Genomic DNA, 22,053 nt, shown 5'->3' with positions numbered 1-22,053 from the left:
GCCGAAACCCCGAGTAACATCACTTCCGGAGACTGGAGCCAGTTGCTAGGCTGCTAGTTGGACCCTTTGTAGCTTCCGGTCTAGTCGTGTGTGTGCGCGCGCGCGTGGGAGTCTCTTCCGGGTGTGGGGGCACCATGAGTACTATGTTCGCTGACACTATCCTCATCGTCTTCATCTCGGTGTGCACGGCGCTGCTGGCCGAGGGTGAGCGGGGCCCTGGCCTGCGCTGGGGTGGCCGGGCCGCTGGGCGGGTCTCCTAGGTCCCCGGCGTGTTCCATTAGGAAGGGGGCGCCTGCCAGGCGTAAGCCGGTGAGCAGCCTCCGAGCCAGCCCCTTCCCGGTTCAGGCTGCGAGTGGGGCTCCGGGGGCGCAGCGGGGAGGGGCTCCTAGCTGGTCACCCGAAGAGCCCACCGTGGGGCTCCAGCCTGGGTCTCCGAGCGCGGTAGCTCTGAGGCCAAGTGCCAGGCCTGGCTCTGCCACAGCGACCATGGGTGACTCCGTGTATCAGTTCTCCATTATCTGTGCAATGGGGGCAATAGCCCTTTGCGGGAGGTTGTGAGGAGAAATGCATTTAAGATTTTTAAGGGCTCTGGTGATGGGGACTATATACATAACGTGGCTGGACAGAGCGAAATGACTCTGCAGCCTCAGCTGTGTGTGTATCAATTTCTATAGATTTCTGAGGTAAATAACTTTCAGCAATAAAAGTAAGGGGAGATATGAGGTCTGCATCTCACAGAGGTGTCTGTGCCATTCAGTGCATCTAATGCGTCCTTGACAAAGACCGCCCTCTGCTTACTGTATGTTGCTGTTCTCTGGGTTTCTTTCTCCTTGTTAATGTACCCAAATCTAAATGCTGCAGCAGCCCTGGGGAAGTTTCAATAGAGCTGTATAGAAAGTCATTCTCCCCTTATTTTATCTGATGCTTGTTTCAGGTATAACATGGGTGCTGGTTTACAGAACCGAGAAATACAAGAGACTGAAAGCTGAAGTGGAAAAACAAAGCAAAAAATGTAAGTGTTGCCTTTCAAACACCATAAATAAAATGGCTGTTCTTGTCTTCTCATTGTTTTCTGCTCCAGGATTTTTCAAAGTAGGGTCTGCTCTTGGCAAGAGGTGCCTTCTGTTTGCTTCTGAGGGTCCCTGCCTCATCGTAGAATCAGGGTGGATTTGATTTAAATCTCTAGTCAGGCAGACTCAATTGAATCATGGTGTTCTACTCAAAAGTGCATTCTTGTTGGTTGTTATAACCTTAATACATATCCTTCGCAATTGAGAGATAGATGTAGGTTTCATTTTTAGAAGGTACACACTATACATTTTTAAACAGTGCTTTATTTTGAAAACTTTTCAGATTAGTTTTACAGCTATATCAGAAAATGAGTGGTTGTTTGATTATTCATTTACCAAAGGTAATTGAAGCAGATAGTTCACCTCCCAATGACTTCATAAATATCTCCAATTCAACAGGTTATTCATTAATATTTGGAGGATTTTCTTTCCATGCTGTATTAGGAGGAGAACATCACCAGACAGACACTTGAAGTGTTTTATTTAACTCAGGGGTTCTCAAACTGAGGGTCAGGACCCCTCAGGGTTCACAAGGTTATTACATGTGGGGTCATGAGCTGTCAACCTCCACCCCAAACCCTGCTTTTCATCCAGCATTTATAATGGTGTTAAATATACAAAAATGTTTTTTTAATTTATAAGTGGGGTCGCACTCAGGTTTGCTATGTGAAAGGGGTCACCAGTACAAAAGTTTGAGAATCATTGATTTAATTAAAACAACAACATTAAGTATTCTGGATTTTTTTCTTCAACAGCAAACATAGAATATTTTAACAAAACAAGCATATGTCCCTCGATTCTCACATTTATCTCCAGACTTCTTCTCCTTGTCCAGATCTATTCCGCCCGCAACAATCTTCTATCCATTGAACTTTCTGAAACTTTGCACTTTTAGAGAGAGGTAAGGGATTGACTCTGTACACAAATTTGCAGAGGGACAATAGAGTTGAGGTCTGTTATTTCTCACCTCTATATATTATTTATTTTAAAACATTTAAATAAAAACCGATTTAAAATTTTTTTTTTTTTTAAATCATTGATTTTTATCCACCCTGCATAGAATACTTGGGAGCTTTAAACATGACCACTGCCATTCTGGTCTGAGGCAGCTCCTAGCTTTATCCTTTTTTGTCCTTAACTGGAAGGAGAAGGGTTAGTACTGAGACCTGTCCTGATGTTAATTCCACTGCCTACCTAACTTCTACTGAAGAACGGGGGGAGCAGAAATGGGTGTAAGCCTCTCTTTCCTTAGCATGGTTAGCCAGTGGTTATGTATATAGATTCCACCAGCTGCATTGAGGTGAGCTCAGGGATCCTGCCTGTGCTCTTTGAGAAGGACCCCAGATCTGGGGAGGAAGGAGAGAGAAGAACAGGAGGAGTTACTGAAAAGAGGAAGAATTGTGGTTGGATGAATGTTATGAGAGACTAGGGAGGAATAGATAAGGAGTGAGATTAAAGGTCCCAGAGGAGAATGAGGGAGGATGATTTTTGTGGTGAGAGAAAAAAAGTGACGGAAGAAAGAACACACACACAGAAGTTGCATGAGTTTAAATTGGTTTTGAAACTGATTGCACTAGTTTAAGTACAACCTCTCTATATAAAATGAGCTTGAAAGGACTTGGAGAAGGAGGGAGGGAGTACAATGCAGTGAAAAGAGAAAAGGAAATGAGGGATGGAGATTGAGGGAAGAAGATAGAGAGGTGGAGAAAGGGTTGGAAGATCTATGGTATAAGGTAAAAGTGGCGCACAAAAGCATCAATAGAAATAAGTGAAGTAAGGGTTTTAAGCAAGTGACAGCTCAACAGAAGATCGGCTTGGCTTCTGTCTCCCTCTCTCCTGAGCCTTCAGGAGAAGACAAGTTAGAATAATAGGAGATTAGGATTGGAAGAGACCTCAGGAGGTCATCTAGTCCAAACCTCTGCTCAAAGCAGGACCAATCCCAGCCAGGGCTTTGTCAAACTAGGCCTTAAAAATCTCTAAGGATGGAGATTCCACCACCTCCCTAGATAACCCATTCCGGTGCTTCACCACCATCCTAGTGAAATAGTGTTTCCTAATTTCCAGCCTAGACCACCCCCACTGCAACTTGGCACCATTGCTTCTTGTTCTGTCATCTTCTGAGATCAGCCAAGCTCCATCCTCTTTGGAACCCCCCTTCAGGTAGTGGAAGGCTGCTATCAAATCCCCCTCACTCTTCGCTTCTGCAGATTAAACAAGCCCAGTTCCCTCAGCCTTTCCTCGTAAGTCATGAGTCCCAGCCCCCTGATATTTCCGTTGCCCTCTGCTGGACTCTCTCCAATTTGTCCACATCCTTTCTGTAGTGGTGGGCCCAAAAACTGGATGCAGTACGCCAGATGTGGCCTCACCAGTGCCAAATAGAGGGGAATAATCACTTCTCTCAATCTGCTGGCAATGATCCTACTAATGCAGCCCAATATGGTGTTAGCCTTCTTGGCAAAAAGGGCACACTGCTGACTCATATCCGACTTCTCATCCACTGTAATCCCCAGGTCCTTTTCTGCAGAACTGCTTGTTAGCCAGTCGGTCGCCAGCCTGTAGCACTGCATGGGATTCTTCCGCCCTAAGTGCAGGACTCTGCACTTGTCCTTGTTGAAGCTCATCAGATTTCTTTTGGTCCAATCCTACAATTTGTCTAGGTCTCTCTGGATCCTATCCCTCCCTCCAGCATATCTACCTCTCCCTGCAGCTTAATGTCATCTGCGAACTTGCTGAGGATGCAATCCATCCCATCATCGAGATCATTAATAAAGATGTTGAACAAAACCAGCACCAGGACCGACCCCTGGGGCACTCTGCTTGATACCAGCTGCCAGCTAGACATTGAGCCATTGATCACTACCCATTGAACCCAACAATCTAGCCAGCTTCCTATTCACCTTATAGTCCATTCATCTAATCCTTACTTTTTCCAGGAGTATAAGACAGCGCAGAGTAGCTAAGGATAAAACCTACTAGTATAAGATATGAAACCAACTGAAACCCCAGCAGAGAGTTTAGAGCAGGAGTGGGCAAACTTTTTGGCCTGAGGGCCACATCAGGGTATGAAAATTGTATGGTGGGCCATGAATGCTTACAAAATTAGGGGTAGGGGTGTGGGAGGGGGTGAGGGCTCCAGCTGGGGGTGCAGGCTCTGGAGTGGGGCCAGAAATGAGGAGTTCATGGTGCGGGAGGGGGCTCCAGGCTGGGGCAGGGGGTTGGGGGGAGGTGAGGTGCAGGCTCTGGGGTGGGGCTGGGGATGAGGGGTTTGGGGTGCAGGAGGGTGCTCCGGGCTGGGACCAAGGGGTTCAGAGGGCGGGAGGGGGATCAGGGCTGGGGCAGGGGATTAGAGGGGATGCTCAGGTGCAGGCTCTGGGCGGCGCTTACCTCAAGCAGCTCCCGGAAGCATGTCACCCCTCCAGCTCCTATGCAGAGGCATAGCCAGGCCAATAGGAGCTGTGGGGGTGATGCCTGCGGACAGGGCAGCGCAGAGCAGCCTGGCCGCACCTCCTCATACTATGTAGGAGCCGGAGGGGCGTCACGCTGGCTGCTTCCTGGAAGCCATGTGGAGTAGGGCAAGCCCCCAACCCTGCTGCCTGGCTGGAGTGCCGGAGCGGGGCAAGCCCCCGACCCTGCTCCCCAGCGGGAGCTGAGGGCCAGATTAAAAGGTCTGATGGACCGGATGTGGCCCGTGGGCCATAGTTTTCCCACCCCTGGTTTAGAGATAATGTGCTACTCCTTTGGGTGCTGTGGAATTTATAAGCAGCTGTTATAGATTAATCTCTGGTGTTTAATGATTGCTGTAGAGACTTTACTCTGATTATTTTGTAATTCCTCCTATCTCTGGTTTGTGTTTCCACGAAGAGCCAGATGTGAGGTGCATACACCAATAATAATTGCTAATGTTAATGCTTGTGAGTTAGAGTTTGAGTGGCAGAGCTGAGAATAACAAATATTAGCTACAATTTCAGATTTGATTAACATTTATTAATCACAGTTTATCCACATATCCTTTTTAAAATGAGCACTTATCTGTCCTTTGACAATTCTTAAATATACAACTGTAAAATAGACCACTCCTGCCATACCTTTCAACCATTTGTCAGTGTACCCACAGCAACAACCAATGTGCCAATAAAACAGCAAAAAAAAAAAATAACAAACCATGGATAAGATCACTAGGCCACTCTGCCAGAGCCTTGCCATTCTATCACAGCTACAGAAAACAAATGGGTCTTGAAAGTGAATAAACTAGGGCTATTAGATTAGGGGAGTGTTTATAATTTAATCTCTCAACAAAATATACTTGTGTTGTATGGCACAGCTATGTCTCAAAACTCAGTGAGCCTGAAAGTTTCAGGGTAGATGTCTGATTATTATCTGGCAATGGAAGAAGTTGCAAGACTGCAGCATGGTTATAGTAAGAATAAAAATGATGATGTGCCACTTTATTTACTCCTAGTGACCTTTCTGAGCAAACTTGCTCAGTTTACATCACCCTTGCATAATCCTACTGGCCTGCTTGCCTGAGGTGTGTGATTTAGTTTATGGATAAGTAAACTTCACCGTTAACCTTTTCATCAGCAGCATTGTGGTAAAAGCAGATGAGTAGGTTTGTGCCTGGGCTGTTCGTTTTTTGGCAATTGTGCAAGGTTGGTTTATGAGTCATAAGAATTTTATCTGTTAGCACCACAAATTCTCCTGTGATCTGGAAATTTAGCTGTAGTCTTTCTGTCTTGGTCATCATCAGGAATAAAAGTTCTGCCATTAAAACTGAACTGATATACTAATATGTGAGATAGAAGTCTTCAGCGCTGACACTATGGAACAACAGGAGTGAAAATGGGTTTGTTGGTAAAGTAGATGTACAGATGTGCCGTTGGAAAAAGGCAATCAATATCACATATCTTATCATAACCGTACTTTAACATTTATCATCCCATTTTCATATTGTGATATTGGCTATATAAACCTGAAACTAAAACTTGGCTTTCATTTTCTGGGACTGTCGATCAAATTTCTCTGCTAATGGAGGTGATTCCATTTGCAGATTGAAAAGCATAGTTGCTGGATCACAGTATCAACAGATCAGCACTCTGGCTTGTGACTATCTGTTGGCTTTGCTTGCAGCAATCTGTGGAGTATCTGCTGTCTGAATTGGTTGTCCTACTTGGTTTTCTGGTAGCTTTGATAACTAAGTTTAGACTTGCTACTTAATTTTTAACTTCAAAATATTGGGAATGTTTCAGCCCTAATTGGATGACCAGCAAGAATGGAGCTGGTTGTGCCAGACTGCTGGCGCAGCACTTCCACTGAGAATGCCTGTCTGTGAAGAAGGGATATAACAGAACACAGGCCTTTCTGTGTTCTGCTTCCCACTGCAGATAGCTAGGGTCAGAGTTTCCCATAAAGCTCGTTTCATCACACTTGTTGAATTGAAAGTACTGTCTAGAATTCATAATGACAAATCAGCAAGGGCTGTTTAAACCAAAATGATACTCAAGCTCCTTGGTTCACAATGCAATGGGCTCCTTTGGCAGGTTTTAAAAGTCTGGCTTTTGACAGGGATTGAAATTGTTCTTTTCCTCATCTAGGATCAGGGCCTGGAAAACATTCCTAGTCTTGAAAACATTTGTGCCAGTCCTGCTCTGGCAGGTTATAAGACATTGAACATATATCATAGACATATATCTGTATCTTGCTTCCTTCCTTCCTCCTGCCCCAGTCTGCATGAGGGTTTTGGGTATAAGGGAGAGGAAAAGAGAAGGGATTAGTAGCATAACTCTCCATTGTTTGTGTGAAAGTGATTCTATGTTGTCTTTGCCCTTTGTAGTGGAAAAGAAGAAGGAAACAATAACTGAATCAGCAGGCCGACAGCAAAAAAAGAAAATAGGTAAGATTTGGGGAGGGGAGGTGTGATGCTCCAAAAGTGAGGGGGAGGCTGTGAGGAAAAGCTGCTGGAGTTGACTTTCCCTTTCTTTCCACAGGTTCGGGGGGGCTCAGGGCTGGGCCAGGGGGTTGGGGTGCAGGAGAGGGTCAGGGTTCTGGGCTGGGGGTGCAGGCTTTGGGGAGGGGCCAGGGATGACGAGTTTAGGATGCAGGAGGGGGCTCCGGGTTTGGGGAGTGCTCAGGGCTGGGGCAGGGGATTGGGGTGCATGGCTGCGGTGCGGGCTTACCTGATCAGCGGCGCAGCAGGGGTGATAAGGCAGACTTCCTCCTGTCCTTGTACAGTGGACCACACTATGCCCCGGTAGCGGCCAGCAGCAGGTCTGGCTCCTGGGCAGAGGGGCAAGCAGCTCCGCGCGGCTCTTGCCCACAGGCACCCCCCTCCCCCAGCTCCCATTGGCCGGTTCCCAGCCAATGAGCGTGCGGAGCTGGTGCTCGGGGCGGGGGCAGTGCACAGAGCCCTGTGGCCCCACCCCTCCGTGCCTAGGAGCTGGACCTGCTGCTGGGTGATTCCGGCACGCAGCGTGGTGTCAGAACAGGTAGGGACTAGCCTGCCTTAGCCGGGCAGCACTGCCGACGGGACTTTTAACAGCCTGGTTGGTCATGCTGACCAGAGCTGCCGTGACCTAGTACTGGGTCGCGACCCACAGTTTGAAAACCACTGCCTTACAGTAATAAGATGCGATGTACAAATAAAATTCTGAGAACAACACTGCTTCCAGTATACAATATACTGGCACTACCTGATTTTTACAAGCACTGTTTGGTTTTCCAGTTGACATGTCTGTCTGTATGTCGTCATGCCCATTGTCTGAGTTGTTGTGCATTGCCTTTTGAATGTTGACAAACCTCATATACTTGTTCTGCTGCATGTTGTTTCGATTCAAGGACAGTTGGCTGTGTACTGTTTTCACACTGTATTGTCTGGCATACAGAGCTGGAGTCTGTCTTGGAACTATTACTGGCTTGGATAGCAAGGAAGGTTTAGACTTCTTGAAAGTGAAATCTTTCTGGTGTCTGGATTGGGATAACCTCTGTGCTCTTCCCTGTTTTACAGAGAGGCAAGAGGAGAAGCTGAAGAACAACAATAGGGACCTGTCGATGGTAAGAATGCTGTAAATTAGGGGCAATGCCCAAACTAGTGAAGGGCTAGATCTCATTCCCCTCCGCCCCCGCTCTGTTTGAGCCCACTCTGTTTGTTATTTCCCTTCCTGCCTCACAGTTCCCGTGGACTCCCCTTTCTTTATGCATGGTCACCTTTTGGTTAACAGGACAGCCCTGAGACCTCCCTTTCCTCCATAAGCTCTTGGCCCCCATGATCCCTCTCATGGCTGTTCCAGTACTCGTAGCTATTCAACCCTTCTAAGAGTTTTCTGCTTGGTCTCCTCTGCTACAAGCTGAGAGAGTGAGCTTAAAGATTCCCTTCTCTTCTGATCCCGATGCTGCTGCACAAAACCCATTATTCAGTATTAAAGCCCCCAAGCCCTAACTCTGGGACTTGCCTTTATTTTTAATCTGTTTGTTTCTCCCTGTATTAGCTGTCAATAATGAATGACTCTGACCTCTCTGGTTGCAGGTTCGAATGAAGTCCATGTTTGCAATTGGCTTTTGCTTTACTGCCCTCATGGGCATGTTCAACTCCATGTAAGTATCAATTCTCTCTGGCTGCTTCCCCCCCCGCCCCCCCCCCTTCCCAGCCTTCAAAGTGAATGTATCCCATCCCCTCTCTCCTTTGCTACTTGGACTCATTCTACTGATGTTCATGGGATCCCACTGAGAGCTGCATCTAATTTGTATAAAATGGATCAAACTGCAGCTCTCCTCATCTTTGATATAGAGATGAAGCCAGCGAATCTGCAGGTCAATCATTGCTTCTGCTCAGCTCAGCATGGAGCATTGCATGCAGGGATTCTCTAGGCTGCACTTTAGCCACAACTGAGCATGCTTGCTGTTCTGGAATATGTGACCAGGATGAAAGTCTGGCTAATTCAGAATAGCTTTGCGGAGATCGGGCAGCCTTCCACAGTCTTCAGACCTTTCTATCACATCTGCATTGGCTATCTGTGTTGGCTTTTGCTTTGCTTTCTAAAGCAGTACTGGCTGGTTTTTTTCCAAAAGCCGAGATTCTTAAAGAAAAAAGGTTTTGGAATTGACTAGGGTAATTACATAAGCTATACTTTTCATATATTTATATGTCTAAATAATACTGTCAGAATATTTTGTTTTTAAGAGTGCAATACTAGAGCGATGCTTGAATTTTCTTGGGGGAGCGACAAAACTCTTCGTCCTCCCTACCCCCAAAACCAAACAAACAAAAATGCTGGGGGATTTCTGTCCACAACAATGGTGACAGTAATCCCATGGTTGGCCTTCAGATTTGTGGATGTCTCAAACTTAACTGGTCATTCACAAATCTGCCCTGCCGTGCTTATCTGCTCATGTTGTCACCTTTCCCATCACCAGTAATGCCAGCCTCAGCTCCTTATTTGTCCACCTTTCCCATAACCATCGTTGTGGTTTCTTCTGTGCAGCCCTTTGTATGGAGTACCCTCTCTGAACTGGATCATAAAGCCACTTTCCAGTCCCTCCTAAAGTCCCAACTCTGCCATGATTCTTACATGAAACTTAAAAGCTGCATCAGGAGCCAGTGAGGGGGATATCTGATGTACTTTGGGAAGGGTGAATGCAGCTTGTTTCAGATGTGAGCTCTTCAGGTTAGGAAATCTCACTATGTTTAGACAGTACCTAGTATATTGTGGGTGCTCTGTGATAAAAATAATGTATGTGAAGGGATCTTTCAGTCTGAGGCCAGGGGGGACACTTCCTGCTGTTGGTGAAGTGAAGTGAAGCGAAGCCTAGCCCTTTGTAATAGAGTTTGGGCATAGATGCCAGCACTTAAAAATGTTCTGCTAATGACAGTTTTGTTGTACTAAGGTCAGTTATAGTATAGCTTTAGGTTCAGAGCCAGATCTGTCACTCACTAGCATGAAAAGGTGGGTCCCTCCACCCTGAAGAGTCTGCCATTTCATTTTGTCTTCACAGCAGCAGGCAGACGGGTCTGAGCTGCCCCACTGTAGAGCTTTAACAAAAGCACTCTTCCTTCCATAGTGTCTACTTTGGCCCCAAATTCTCCAGCAATGCGCTTGCAGGACAAAGTATGTGCCTCTTTCCCTGATTGCTGAAGAACACTAGAGGCTGGAGCCCTTGCTCATCCACTGGGAGTTCAGTATGTTGGACAAAGAAGGGAGAGAGGCAGAAATACACACTTTGTACCATTCCCCTCACTGAGGCACTCAGCAGGGATCTGCTTCTTTTGAAGGGCCCAGGTTATGCTTACAAACAGCTCATTCTGGGTAAGTGTTGTTCTGACCCCTAACTCTAGGGAAGGAAAAGTCCCTGGAAGGTGCAGACAAACAAGCCCAATTAGAAAAGCAGTCAACCATCTGGAACCATCCCCTGCTCCTCCTATACATAGTTGGAAACTACACTACAAGGCCAGTGTTCCGCATCCATCTGGCAGAAGCAGTTGCATTCTGTGTGCTTTGCTTTAAGGAGGGCCTTGGATTGTGGTCCCAATTCTCTCTCTCTCTCCTCCCCCCCACCCCTGATCTCTCTGTGCAATGGTTCCATGTTTGTCCATCTGCTAAAACTACTTTTGAAGGTTCTTACAACTATGTACCATCCCACCCTAGAACCTACTGATGCTTGTGATTAAACTTTGAGCCTACTGTCTCTTGATGTGGTGCTGAAAGTTTCATTCTTGGTGGCCATCTTCTCAGTCTCTGGAGTACAGTCTGCTATGGCCAGCTTCCCCTGTACTGTATTCACATGGGCCCATTAGAACTTGGACCTCACTCAGTCTTGACTTTTAAAATTATCTTCTTTTTTAAAAAAAAAAAAAAAGTCTAAATCATGCCATGTTGTTGTCTCTATTTTCTAAAGCTATCGCAGGAAGGTGAAGCTGCACATCCCAGATGTCCAGAGAGCTCAGTTACTATTTAAACAGGACTAACCCTTTTAGCAAGTCCAAGAGATTGTCTGTGGCACTCAAAGAAAAATCTAAAGGTTTGACAGTTTTGGCTTAACGGCAATCTAAGTGTCTAAGACTATGCTTCCAGTCTTATGGGCTGGCTAGTGTACCTGTGTGTGAAGGGCAGCTTCAGGGACTTGTCAGTGCCATGCCCTCATCTGAAATCTATAGGGCTCATTGGGGTGGGGGGAGAGAGCTGGTTGACATCTTCACCAATTGCTGTTCTCTTGACATGGTATCAAGAAGAGATGTTGGTTTCAGGAGGACAGTGTTCAATCACTGTTTAGCTGGGGTCCTCAGGCCACTTCCTGGGAAGTCATGGCTACTAGCCACCTACAGAGGTGCTCTAGATTCAGGGTTGAGAAGGAGGAAAGGGGATTGCTTGTGCTTGGAACAAGAGTCAGTGTATTGCTTCATTCACCCACTTCTTTCCCCCAACTGCTGGAGAGGCCAAGGCCTAAAGTTTGGGAGGAGAGGGACTATGGGTTGTTTGGAGTGAGCATGCTGTGTTTACCTTTGGACAATAGAATGTAGGCTGGCCATGTATCCCTTCTGTCAGCTACTGCCTAAAAGCCATGGCCATACAGCTAGGCAAATGACTCCTACAGAGAGGCTTTGTACATGCAACATATATATACAGAGAACGGTAACTAGCCCCTTACTTGCTGTTGAAAATGGGAGCTGCAATACACAGTACAGGGATGGGAGGGACAGGTGCAGGAAGGCTGGCTTGAACACTAAAAGCAGAATGTCAGGTTGAGGATCTACCATGAGGATCCTGATTATCCATTCAGGGTAATCTTTTTTGTAGGTTGGTGGGATCCATGGAAAAGCTATGTCTGCTAGGGGTAGGGCGATCTGCAGGTGAATACTAGACTGGGATCCAGGCAGATAGGGGTATCTAGTGAGAGAAGTTACCTGCTGTGCCCCTTGGTTCTCTCCGGACACTAACATCTTACTCTATTAGTCCTGAATCATGCAACTCTGCCAAAGCAGCAAACCTTACAGAATTCCCTACAAGAGTGTCCCTTAAAACCTAGGTTACCTGCCAGAAGAGAAGGCAGGTACCTCAGGCTACCACCTCTGAGCTACTCTATGTTCCCACAGCAGGAGTAATGCAGAATCCTAAAACACCGGGGATGTTACAGGGAGACAAACATCCGTTCCTAGCCCTTCTGCCAAACTGCCTGTGAGATGTAAGCAAAGTTGGCACATGTTAGAGCCATAGCTCTGTGTGAGTGCCTCTCCACAGGAAAGAATGCTCATTTAGGAGCTCTTGAAACCAGAAACACCTGTTAGAAAATGAACACTCAAGGAGAAAATAACATCAAACTCTGAGCACACACTGATGCAGCATGATACGCACACTGCTTCAAAGGGTAGTGTTGGCTGTCTGATTTCAGAAGCTGAATCTCTTCAGTCCGTCCAAATTCACACCATGTCTCCATATCCGGAATGTAGTACTGAATGCTTCCCAGCTCCTGGAGTTGAATAGGTACCTTGTGGGAATATACAATGTCCCCTGCTTCTGAAGAGTGAATGCAGAGAAGGAGCATTATATAAAAAGGAATTCTCTCCATGGCGGTTGCCCACATTCCTTTTGGTAACTGATAAATGTAACAAATCTGGGGGGGGGGAACAAAACAAAAAAAAAACAACCAGAGTTGGGCTTTAGTTTTTCTTCTGAAAGCTGAGCACACATCTCTAATACAAAAATCCATGAGTCTGCATAAAGTAACTGTATTACAACAGGCTGGTAATTGTCTCTTGACTCAAGTGTTACAGCGCTTTGAGAAACCTATGCGTGACTTGGTTTTAAATAGCAGGTGTCAGTACTTGAGGATATTGATTTAGAAAGTTCCTAGTCTGTGTCCCGCAAACCTTGGTCAGCAATTTATCCAACCAGTAATCATTGATAGGTTGACCTCCAGGAGGGACCCCTTGTCATTCCACAGCATCTGCTAAGGGAGGCCTGCACAGTCCATTCAGTGGATGGCAGGCCGCTGTGGTGCGTGGCCTTGAGGAGGGGGGGTGTGTATATATTAGTCTGTCTAGTATTGTGCAAGTGAAGGTGGAGCCACATGACTTTTTTTTTTTTTTTTAGGCTTTTGACTTGATCTTGCATCTGGTTTTGTCCTCTTGGAGGCCTGTTTCATTTAAAACACTTAATCTGTTTTTCTGCAATCCAGGGACCCGATTACTGTCCCAGACTGAAGCCCTTCTCTAGGCTGGGTACTTGGTTGCCGTCTCACATTAAGTGATCTCTTCTCTTCCAGATTTGACGGCCGAGTGGTAGCAAAACTTCCTTTTATCCCCCTCTCCTACATCCAGGGCCTGTCCCATCGCAACCTACTTGGGGAGGATTACACTGACTGCTCCTTCATCTTCCTCTACATTCTCTGCACCATGTCTATCCGGCAGGTGAGTGCTGAGCTGCTTCCTATGGAGCGGGAATGGGGCAGGCATTGATCTGCCACCCGGTAAGAAGTAGCAAGTGCCCAATAACCAATTTAGCACATGTAGTCTGCCTTTGACCTAGGTTTGTTTGACGCTTTCACATTGACCACTGGTTCCCATAGGCTTAGCTGTCAAAGGAAATGTAGTGCAGAAAAGTCTCACTTTGTATGAGGTCTTTTCTCATGAAGGAGACCTGGCTAAAGTCAGCAGGATTGCTCCAGGACATTCCCGTGGAAACAGCTTCCACCCTGCTACCTGTCGCCAGGTAACTTTGTGGACTGACAGGATCATTTTTGGCAGGGGACCAGTTGCATGGTTCACTGACTTCACGGCAGGCTTCAGAAAACACCAGGATTACTAAGAAAAAGCCCTTACTAAAAACCTGACTGTACAGTCATTATCAGAAAGAAAAACACTCCTCCTTTAGTGTACTCTGAGGGTATGTCTACTTTGCATCTGGAAGTGAGCCATCTAGCCCAAATTCTCAGCCATCTAGCCCCCATGGTAGTGGGGCTTGGGCTAGCACTCTGAAAATGGTTCTGTGTAGATTTTGTGGCTTGGGCTCTGAAACCAGTGGGGGTGGGCTTGAGACCCTGAGCTGCAACATCAAAGCATGATCTACATGCTATTTTTAGAGCATTAGCCTGAGCCCTGCCAGCACAAGTCTGTGGACGCAGGCTGGGAGGCGCATTCCCAGATACGATGTAGCCTTAATGTAAGCTGCTCCAAAAGGCTCAATCCGTGTCCAAAAAATCTGCTGAGGAAGCAAGAAAGTCTGGGGTCAAACCTGCATTTTTCTCAAGTGCCTTATTCTCTTCCCTCCCCCCTTGCCTGATTAATACATGACTCTCTCTGAAGGCTGAATAGCTTTCCCTTCAGAGTATTTTCTGTTCCAAATCACCAGTGGGTGGAGTAATTTATAGAATGGGGGTCTGGTGTGACAAAATGCAAGGCCATGCTAGAGAACACTGTTAAGAATTTACCACCATGGTGGACTGTGACCCATACACAGGCCCTTCTGCTACAAGGCGGAACTGCTGGCCCTGAAAATGGGAAGTGTCTTCGTGGTTGGGAATAGCTTGCCACAGTGATGCCATCATTTTATCAGCTGCAGTGCACTGAAGCAGGAATAATAGTGAAGCAGCTGTTTAACTGACAGTGGAGCTGCTATTAGCACGTGACTAGGTTGGATGAAGTGTCAGTCTGTGTCGGTTAGGACCGGTGGGACTTGAGTGCTGCTGAAAGTGTGTTCTGCTTGTTGAATTTCCCCCAGGGAGTGGGAAGAGGCTAATAGACCCTGGAAGCTGGATTAATGCTGATGCACTTAGCTGGTTCTCTATTTTTATCTTTCCTCTTGCTTTGGTTCACTTCCTGAATGCTTGCTGCTTATTTCTCCTTGATCTGCAGATCTCTGTTGCTTTTTCCTCTGGAGGTGCCAAGGGACTTAGAAACCCTTACAGCAGGTCAGGAGAGGAAATGATTCTTGTGCCAACTTCTAACAGAGGGGTCAGGATGGGCTTGGTGAAGTGGCTCAGTAATAGAATGAAAGCTCCTTTACCCCAAAATAAGTGCATATTAATGGATCAGACAGATTCTCTCCCTCCTTCCACAGCAGGATCCTGCATTAAATCAGATCTGTGTCCAGTCTTGCATGAAGGAACAAGGCAAACAAACTAGCAAAAGCCATCAAGTCCACTGACCCCTTATTAATGCTCTCAGCACAGCAGGTCTTGTTCAGTGCTCGTTCCCTGGCCTGGAACTAGAACAGCAGGTGCTGTTGTGTGTTGAGGGGTTTGTCTAGTTTTTGTGGTTTCTGTGTCACCCACCGGGAAGCTTTTGTGTTGTTTCTACAGTGACTGCCCCCCAGCGAATCTCACACCAGATAGCCAGTGCCTTGCAGTACCCTGGGGAAACTCTCCTTGCCTCCAATCTGTGTTACAGTGGGGCTCTATGCCTTTCTATTCTGACACAAATAGACTTTCTTTTGCACCCCTGAAAGGCAACGAGCAGTGAGAGTGAAACTCAGATTGTGCTGGCTGCTGCATGTCTGCTTTGCACCAGTTGGATACTTGGGGAATTCAGTGGCTGAAAAATCCCAAGTGGCCTTTTTGTATGTTTTAAAATAAAAAATCCCATGGTATATTCCAGTTTTGACTATTTCCTGCTGTCACCTTCTGCGATGAAACATACTAGAAGCAGCACAAAATGAATGGCTGGGCATAAACACTTGGGTTTTCAATGCTAGGTATTCAGCTTGTTCAGTCCAACAAGCCTTCAGCTCTTTACTTGTCCCTGCTAATAGCCTGGTGGGGGTAGTAGCGCCATTGCCTTGGAAAGGATATTTCAGCTTCATATGCTGCAGCCTCTCTAGTGTAACACTTTTTTTATTCTCTGTAGAACTGACGTACTTTGTACTCCCAGCATTATATTAAAAGCGGTAGCTGCTCCTTTCACACTCAAGTCTTTACCTCTAAGCTGTAGTTTAAACTGGCCCCCATGGAGGTGGAAGGGCCCCCCTACAATCCATGAGGGCAATAGCCCAAGAGAAGAGCTGCAGAGAGGTGGGGCCCTGGAATTAAATAGTGGGAGAACAGGGGAAGATCACAGAGTCCATTGGGGGGGAGGAGTATGGGAGAGAATCCCTAGAACTCATTAAATTGAGGCAGAGCCTAGATTTAGTTCAGAGTGTGGGTGTCTCAGTCTGCTTTGTGGGAGGGAGAGGACTAATTGGTGCAGAGTGACCAAGTGCCACTGATTTAAACAGGCATTGCTTATGGGGTGGGAAGTGATAGCACAGCTACTCTTCACCTAGGCTGATAGTCCTCAGGCACGTGAGGCTTGAGGAAACTCCTCAAGACCTGGCTCGACTGCTTTTTGCCTGTGACCTGGGGCCAGCATCTCCTGAAATATCCAATTTGCAGTGAGTAACTTCCTCTGCGCTGTTCCCATCTCCCCCTGCACGTAAATCCTGTCCAGTGGTTCCTTGTGCCTTCCTGTTTGGAGAGAGGGCTGCTGCTGAGAGAGGCTTTCTACAGGCCATTGAGCTGCTGCCTTTCAGCTGGGGAAGTCTGCTGCTGAATTGGGAGTGATGCGGAATGTCAGTTATATCCTCTGCCCCTCCTCCTGTTAGTGCTCTAACAGCCTTCACCTGTCCTGTTTGTTGCGTAATAAACCTTTATTACACAGAGGCTTGCCAATATTTAGTTTCCTTTTCACACATCTTTGAATTTTAGACCTGTCCTCTTCCTCTACTCAAGATGTGGTCCTGGTGGTAGAGGGGGCCAACGATTCCCCCTGCAGACAGGAGAGGGAGCACATCTTTCTTTTCCACAAACTGTCCTGATTGTTGTGGGGCAGTAGGTCAGTTCTGATTAGTTTTCTTCTCCTAGGGCACTTAAAAGTTTTGCGCAGAAATGACATCTGTTCGCTCTGCACTGATTGTGGGGTGGAAAGGATTCAAAGGAAAAGACAAGGGGTGGGATGGACTGGTGTAGTACAAATGTTCTTGCTCCCCTGCTGCTGCTTTCTTCTGCTCCCATCGGTAACAGTGTGCTGCCCAGAGTTGTCCTTCCTTTAGAAAGGAAGAGTGTGTGCTATGCTGTGGGGACGCAACGTGGTGCAGGCCTCCATAATGCTTAGTCCTGGCATCAGTGTCTGGGACCTTCTGTGCAATTTTAACATCACTGTCTTGCAAAAGTTATTTATCAGCATAATGCTAGCTAGCTACATGTCTGCTGGAGAGAGAACTTGACAATTGTGGGAGAGGAAAGGCTGGCCAGAGAGTGTGTAGCATTCTGATTGGTTATAGTCGGCTCAGGTCAACGTGTCTGTTTGCCTCTACTCTCATAATCCCTCCTCCCACCAGTGAGATCTGTCTGACCAGCTAGAATGTACAGGGCTGAGTGATGGCATCGACAAAAGTCGGGAGCATGCAGTGCAAGCTTCCCCCATTGCTCCGATAGTAACTTTGGTCTTGAACGACTATGCTTCTGCTCTATCAGCGCACCTCGGTCCTGATCCTGCAGTAGCCCCTACTGGTCAATCGAGTCCCTTTTGAATAGCTGTTCCCTTTTCTAAGTTCACCAACATTTCCTGTTACAAGGCCCTATTTTTAGTTATTGATAAGCTGGTCAGACTTTAACCCTTTGGGCTGAAATTTTCCATGCTATTAGTTACCTCTGGCAGTGCAAGTGGCAGAGGTCTGTGGGTCGGATCTAAAGATTCCAACCTTGCTGATGAACCATGTGGGCATCAATATAATGCCACATGACGGAATCTGTTTTTTCAGTTTGCTTTTTTAAAAACCCAGGAGATTACACACAGGTTTTTGTGTTAAAAGAACATTATTAAAGTTGCAAATCCAAGCACTCAGAAGTTAGGAAATGCCAGAATTAAGGTTGCCTGTGCATATGCATTATGATACAGCCTTTAATCACATGACCACACACAGTTTTTTCCACAGGATGCTGCCTCATTCAGTGAACAGGATGGACAGTGCTCACTTCATTAGCAACTACTCACTATGTTTTCTTCTCATCATTCAATGGGTGGCCCCAGGCCTTGGTTACTCTCACTAGTCAAACCCTGCTCTGAAGACAGAACAGTTAATCTCCTCAGGGGCTTTTCTGTCATGCTCAACACTACACTAGCTTTGTGCCTAATAAACATTACTGATCTTATTTTCACAACACTCTTGTGAGATGAGGGGGTATTAGCCCCATTTTACAGATGGATAACTGTGGCCCAGAGAGATTAAGATAAAAAGTATTCACTAATCTTAGGTGTACAATTTGAGATGTTGAGGACCTGATTTGCAGAGTACTTAGCATTATAGGGCTTTATATGTTCAGAGCACAGCTCCCAGTTATTCAGATGCAGCTACGAGTGCTCAACATATCTGCAAATCATAAGAACGGCCATACTGGGTCAGACCAATGGTCCATCTAGCCCAATATCCTGTCTCCTAACAGGGGCCGATGCTAGATCCTTCAGGATGAATGAACAGAACAGGTCAATTTTTCAAGTGATCCATCCCCTTTTTCCCAGTTCCAGCTTCTGTCAGTTGGAGGCTTTGGAACACCCAAAGCATGGGGTTGCATCCCTGACCAGTTTTGCTAATAGCCTTTGATGGACCTATACCCCAGGAACTAATTCTTTTTTTTAACCCAATTATCCTTTTGGCTTTCACAACATCTGGCAACGAGTTCCACGTGTTGACTGTGCATTGTGTGAAGAAGTACTACTTCTTTTTGTTTGTTTTAAACCTGCTGCCTATTAACTTTGTGGGTGAACCCTGATTTTTGTGTTAAGTGAAGGGGTGAATAACACTTTTTTTTTCCCCGCACACCATTCATGATTGTATAGACCTCTATCTTATGCCCCTTAGTCATCTCTTTTAAACTGAAGTCCCAGTTTTTTTTTTTTAATCCGTCCTTAGATGGAAGCTGTTCCATACTCCTAACTAATCCTTTTTGTTGCCCTTCTCTGTACTTTCTCCAGTTCTAATATATCTTTCTTGAGATGGTGTGATCAGAACTGCATGCAACATTCAAGGTGTGGGCGTACCATGGATTTATATAGTGGCTTATATTTTCTGTTGTCTTATTTATCCCTTTCCTAATGGTTCCTAACCTTCTGTTAGCTTTGACTGTCGCTGCACATCAAGCAGATGTTTTCAGAGAACTGTCCATAATTACTCCAACATCTCTTTCTTGAATGGTGATAGCTAATTTAATTTTGTATGTATGGTTGGGATGTTTTCCAATGTGCAGTGCATTGCATTTATCAATATTATATTTCCTCTGCCATTTTGTTGCACAGTTACAAAGGGATCTCACAAAACTGGGTATCTCTTTGCTCCTTTGGACTTCACTGCCTTGAATAGTTTTGTATCATTTGCAAACTTTGCCACCTCTCCGTTTACTTCTTTTTCCAGATAATTTATGAATATGTTGAACAGCACAGCTACCAGCATAGATCTTTGGGAGACCCTGCTGTTTACCCCTCTCCACTGTGAAAACTGGCCATTTATTCCTACCACAGGCCTCAGGTTGGGCACCCAGTAAATGAGGCATACACAATTAGTGGCTGTTTGTGAAAAAGCTTGGTTTAAGTGACTTGCGCAGCATCACACACGAGCTCTGTGATAGAGGCAGAGATAGAGTGCAGTTCTGCGGGGCAGCATTCAGGTGTCTTAACCATGAGAATGTCCTTGTCTTCCTTCAATTTCCTGCCTTATTCACTACGTGCCTTCCAACTTCTGCAACAAATGAAGTAGACAATAGTCTTGTGCACTACACAGCCCTGACTGATCCCCAGAGCAGGCTGGAAAAAATACTATGTGATTCTATAATTAAAGATTGTGTCGTCATTATGCATATGCACAAGGGGACCAAATTAAGGTTACACTGACAACCTTAATTCTGGCATTTCCTAACTTCTGGGTGCTTGACTTTGCAACTCTAATGTTCTTTTAACATAGTTTTGTGTGTAACTGTAAAAAGTTGAATGTTTGCCATCCGCAAATGCTATAAAGCTGCTGTGACTTCCCTTTAACCTCCTTTCCCTTTTTAATTGCTTGTAATTCTTACATATTTATATTTGGGCTGAAATTTTCCTTACCCTCTGCCCAAAAGTGACTGCTGTCTTTTGTGTGTAAAATTTTTGGTTCTCTGCTCTGTGAATGTCAAAGTAGTGGGGAAGTTCTCCGTATATTCCACTTCGAAGCACAAAAATCTCATGACTCTAAAAGGTAGAAGCTGGAAATTTCCTAGTTGGCTTGTGTTGACAATCTTTTTGAGGAAGGCGTTCAAGGGTGAAGAAATTCTGTTTAGTAGTTTATCCTCTTTTGCTTCGTGCATATTCAGATTTTCCATTTTGTCCCTCCAGCACCATTTAGGCTTGCATCATTTAGAACACTGGTATTGATTATAGTGAAGGATGCCCTCTGCTTATATCATGCTTCTAACACGATCCAGTGTTGAAACTAAATAAATGTAGTTTAATTGAACTGTGCTGTTTTTAACATAGCTTCACAAAAATCTCAGTACAATACTAATCTTTAAGCATTCTGCTATGAGTATGACTTTCCTTATGAAAGTGCTTGGTTTTTGTGGGTTTTTTTTTTTTTCCAATCTTAATGTTCCATTAACACTAGTGTGATTGATGTATTAAAACACTATTAAACACTATTAGTTGTATTAAAACACTATGTTCCGATGTTCAAAAATCTAACCAATGGATAAAGGCAGAGATAAGGTCATCTGCACAAATTTATTTTTGTTGATAGGTAGGTATACTGTACCATGTGTCTCAGGAGAGAAAGCACTGTTTCCTACTCTGAAACCTATCATTAGCACAGAAATCAGCTCTGTACTCAGACTTTTGGCAGGAGCTCAGCAATTCCTCTGGTGGCCGGGTGGGCAGCCCAATTCTGATTGTATTGTGTGGGATCCTTCCTGTCTTGTTTGAAGATTCTCGGGCTCTAATTACAGCCTCCCTTGACGGTGGTTTTTGGAATGTGTGAAAACAGCGGAGTGCTGCTCCTAGATTTTCTGCCTGGGAGCAGAGAACAGGAAGCTGCTACTGCATATGCATTGTAGTTGAATTGCAAAGATATTTAATGTTACCATCTTAATTTAAAGAAAACAAAATAGGCAAAGGCTGCAGCCTGCAACAAGAACTCTATTACCTGCCCATTGGCTTTATGACTTATGTAGGTGAAGATAGAATTGAATTGCAGCCCTGCACTGAAACCCACTCCAACTGTGGGAAACTTGATCAAGAAACACACTCTGGAGCTTAGGCCCACCTCTAATTGCAGTTCATTATGCATATAAATCACTTAATCTCTATGGACTGCATTTTTTCCTGGCCCTTTTGTATGGTTTCAGATATATCACATATATACATTGGGTAAACTGAGTTGTGAAACCCTGGAGGTTGAAGTTAAAGAGAGGTTTGCCACTGGTCTAAACGGAACCAGGATTTCACCTGTGTATTGGCTTCCTTCTCACTATACCACCATCCCATCATTCTGTTTTTCATTTTCACAGAATATTCAGAAGATGCTTGGCCTGGCTCCTTCGCGGGCTGCCACCAAGCAGGCAGGGGGCTTCCTTGGCCCCCCTCCTCAAGCTGGGAAATTTTCTTGAAGTATAGTCATGCACCTTTCACAGCAGCTCCCATGGATGTCAATATCGAAGACAGACTGCCCTTGGTTTGTAACAGGAGCGGATTCCACAGCAGGCTTTCTATTCATTTGAAGCAGCCTTGGGATGGGTACTGCCTTCACGGAAGCATCTTTGTATTTGGAGCGTTCTACAAGCAGCCTGTCACAATTGAAGCAAAACTCCTGGCAGATAACGTGAGATGTGTTTTGTGTGTCTGTGTAATAAACGATTAGGCCCCTTGCATTTAAAATGTAGTCACCTAATCCCATTGCAGGGACAGTGGAACTATCTTGCTTTGTAGAACTACTGTAAAGATAATAAAACCTTATTTGGAGCCATGATAGGGAACCTGTAAAATAAACAGATTTTAGAAAGTCCTGCA

General features: G+C 45.5%; 1 protein-coding gene across 1 annotated transcript; it reads left to right on the top strand.

The window, feature by feature from the left end:
- The first annotated feature begins 58 nt into the window (after positions 1-58).
- TMCO1 (transmembrane and coiled-coil domains 1) lies at positions 59-22,053 on the top strand. The gene is made up of 7 exons (XM_077823499.1): positions 59-204; positions 935-1,012; positions 6,901-6,960; positions 8,071-8,117; positions 8,590-8,657; positions 13,320-13,464; positions 21,555-22,053. The coding sequence occupies exons 1-7, from the start codon at positions 135-137 to the stop codon at positions 21,651-21,653; spliced, it is 567 nt and encodes a 188-aa protein (XP_077679625.1). The 5' UTR covers positions 59-134; the 3' UTR covers positions 21,654-22,053.

Source organism: Eretmochelys imbricata, chromosome 8 (genome assembly GCF_965152235.1).
Source record: "Eretmochelys imbricata isolate rEreImb1 chromosome 8, rEreImb1.hap1, whole genome shotgun sequence".
Classification (NCBI taxonomy): domain Eukaryota; kingdom Metazoa; phylum Chordata; order Testudines; family Cheloniidae; genus Eretmochelys; species Eretmochelys imbricata.
This window is presented reverse-complemented; position numbering and strand designations above follow the sequence as displayed.

What these genes read in the sequence shown, in the direction of transcription:
- TMCO1 (XM_077823499.1), top strand. Translation starts at nt 135, where the DNA reads ATGAGTACTATGTTCGCTGACACTATCCTCATCGTCTTCATCTCGGTG. An exon ending in ACAGCAAAAAAAGAAAATAG is followed by an intron (nt 6,961 to 8,070) that starts GTAAGATTTGGG and finishes CCTGTTTTACAG; the next exon opens with AGAGGCAAGAGGAGAAGCTG. An exon ending in ACAATAGGGACCTGTCGATG is followed by an intron (nt 8,118 to 8,589) that starts GTAAGAATGCTG and finishes CTCTGGTTGCAG; the next exon opens with GTTCGAATGAAGTCCATGTT.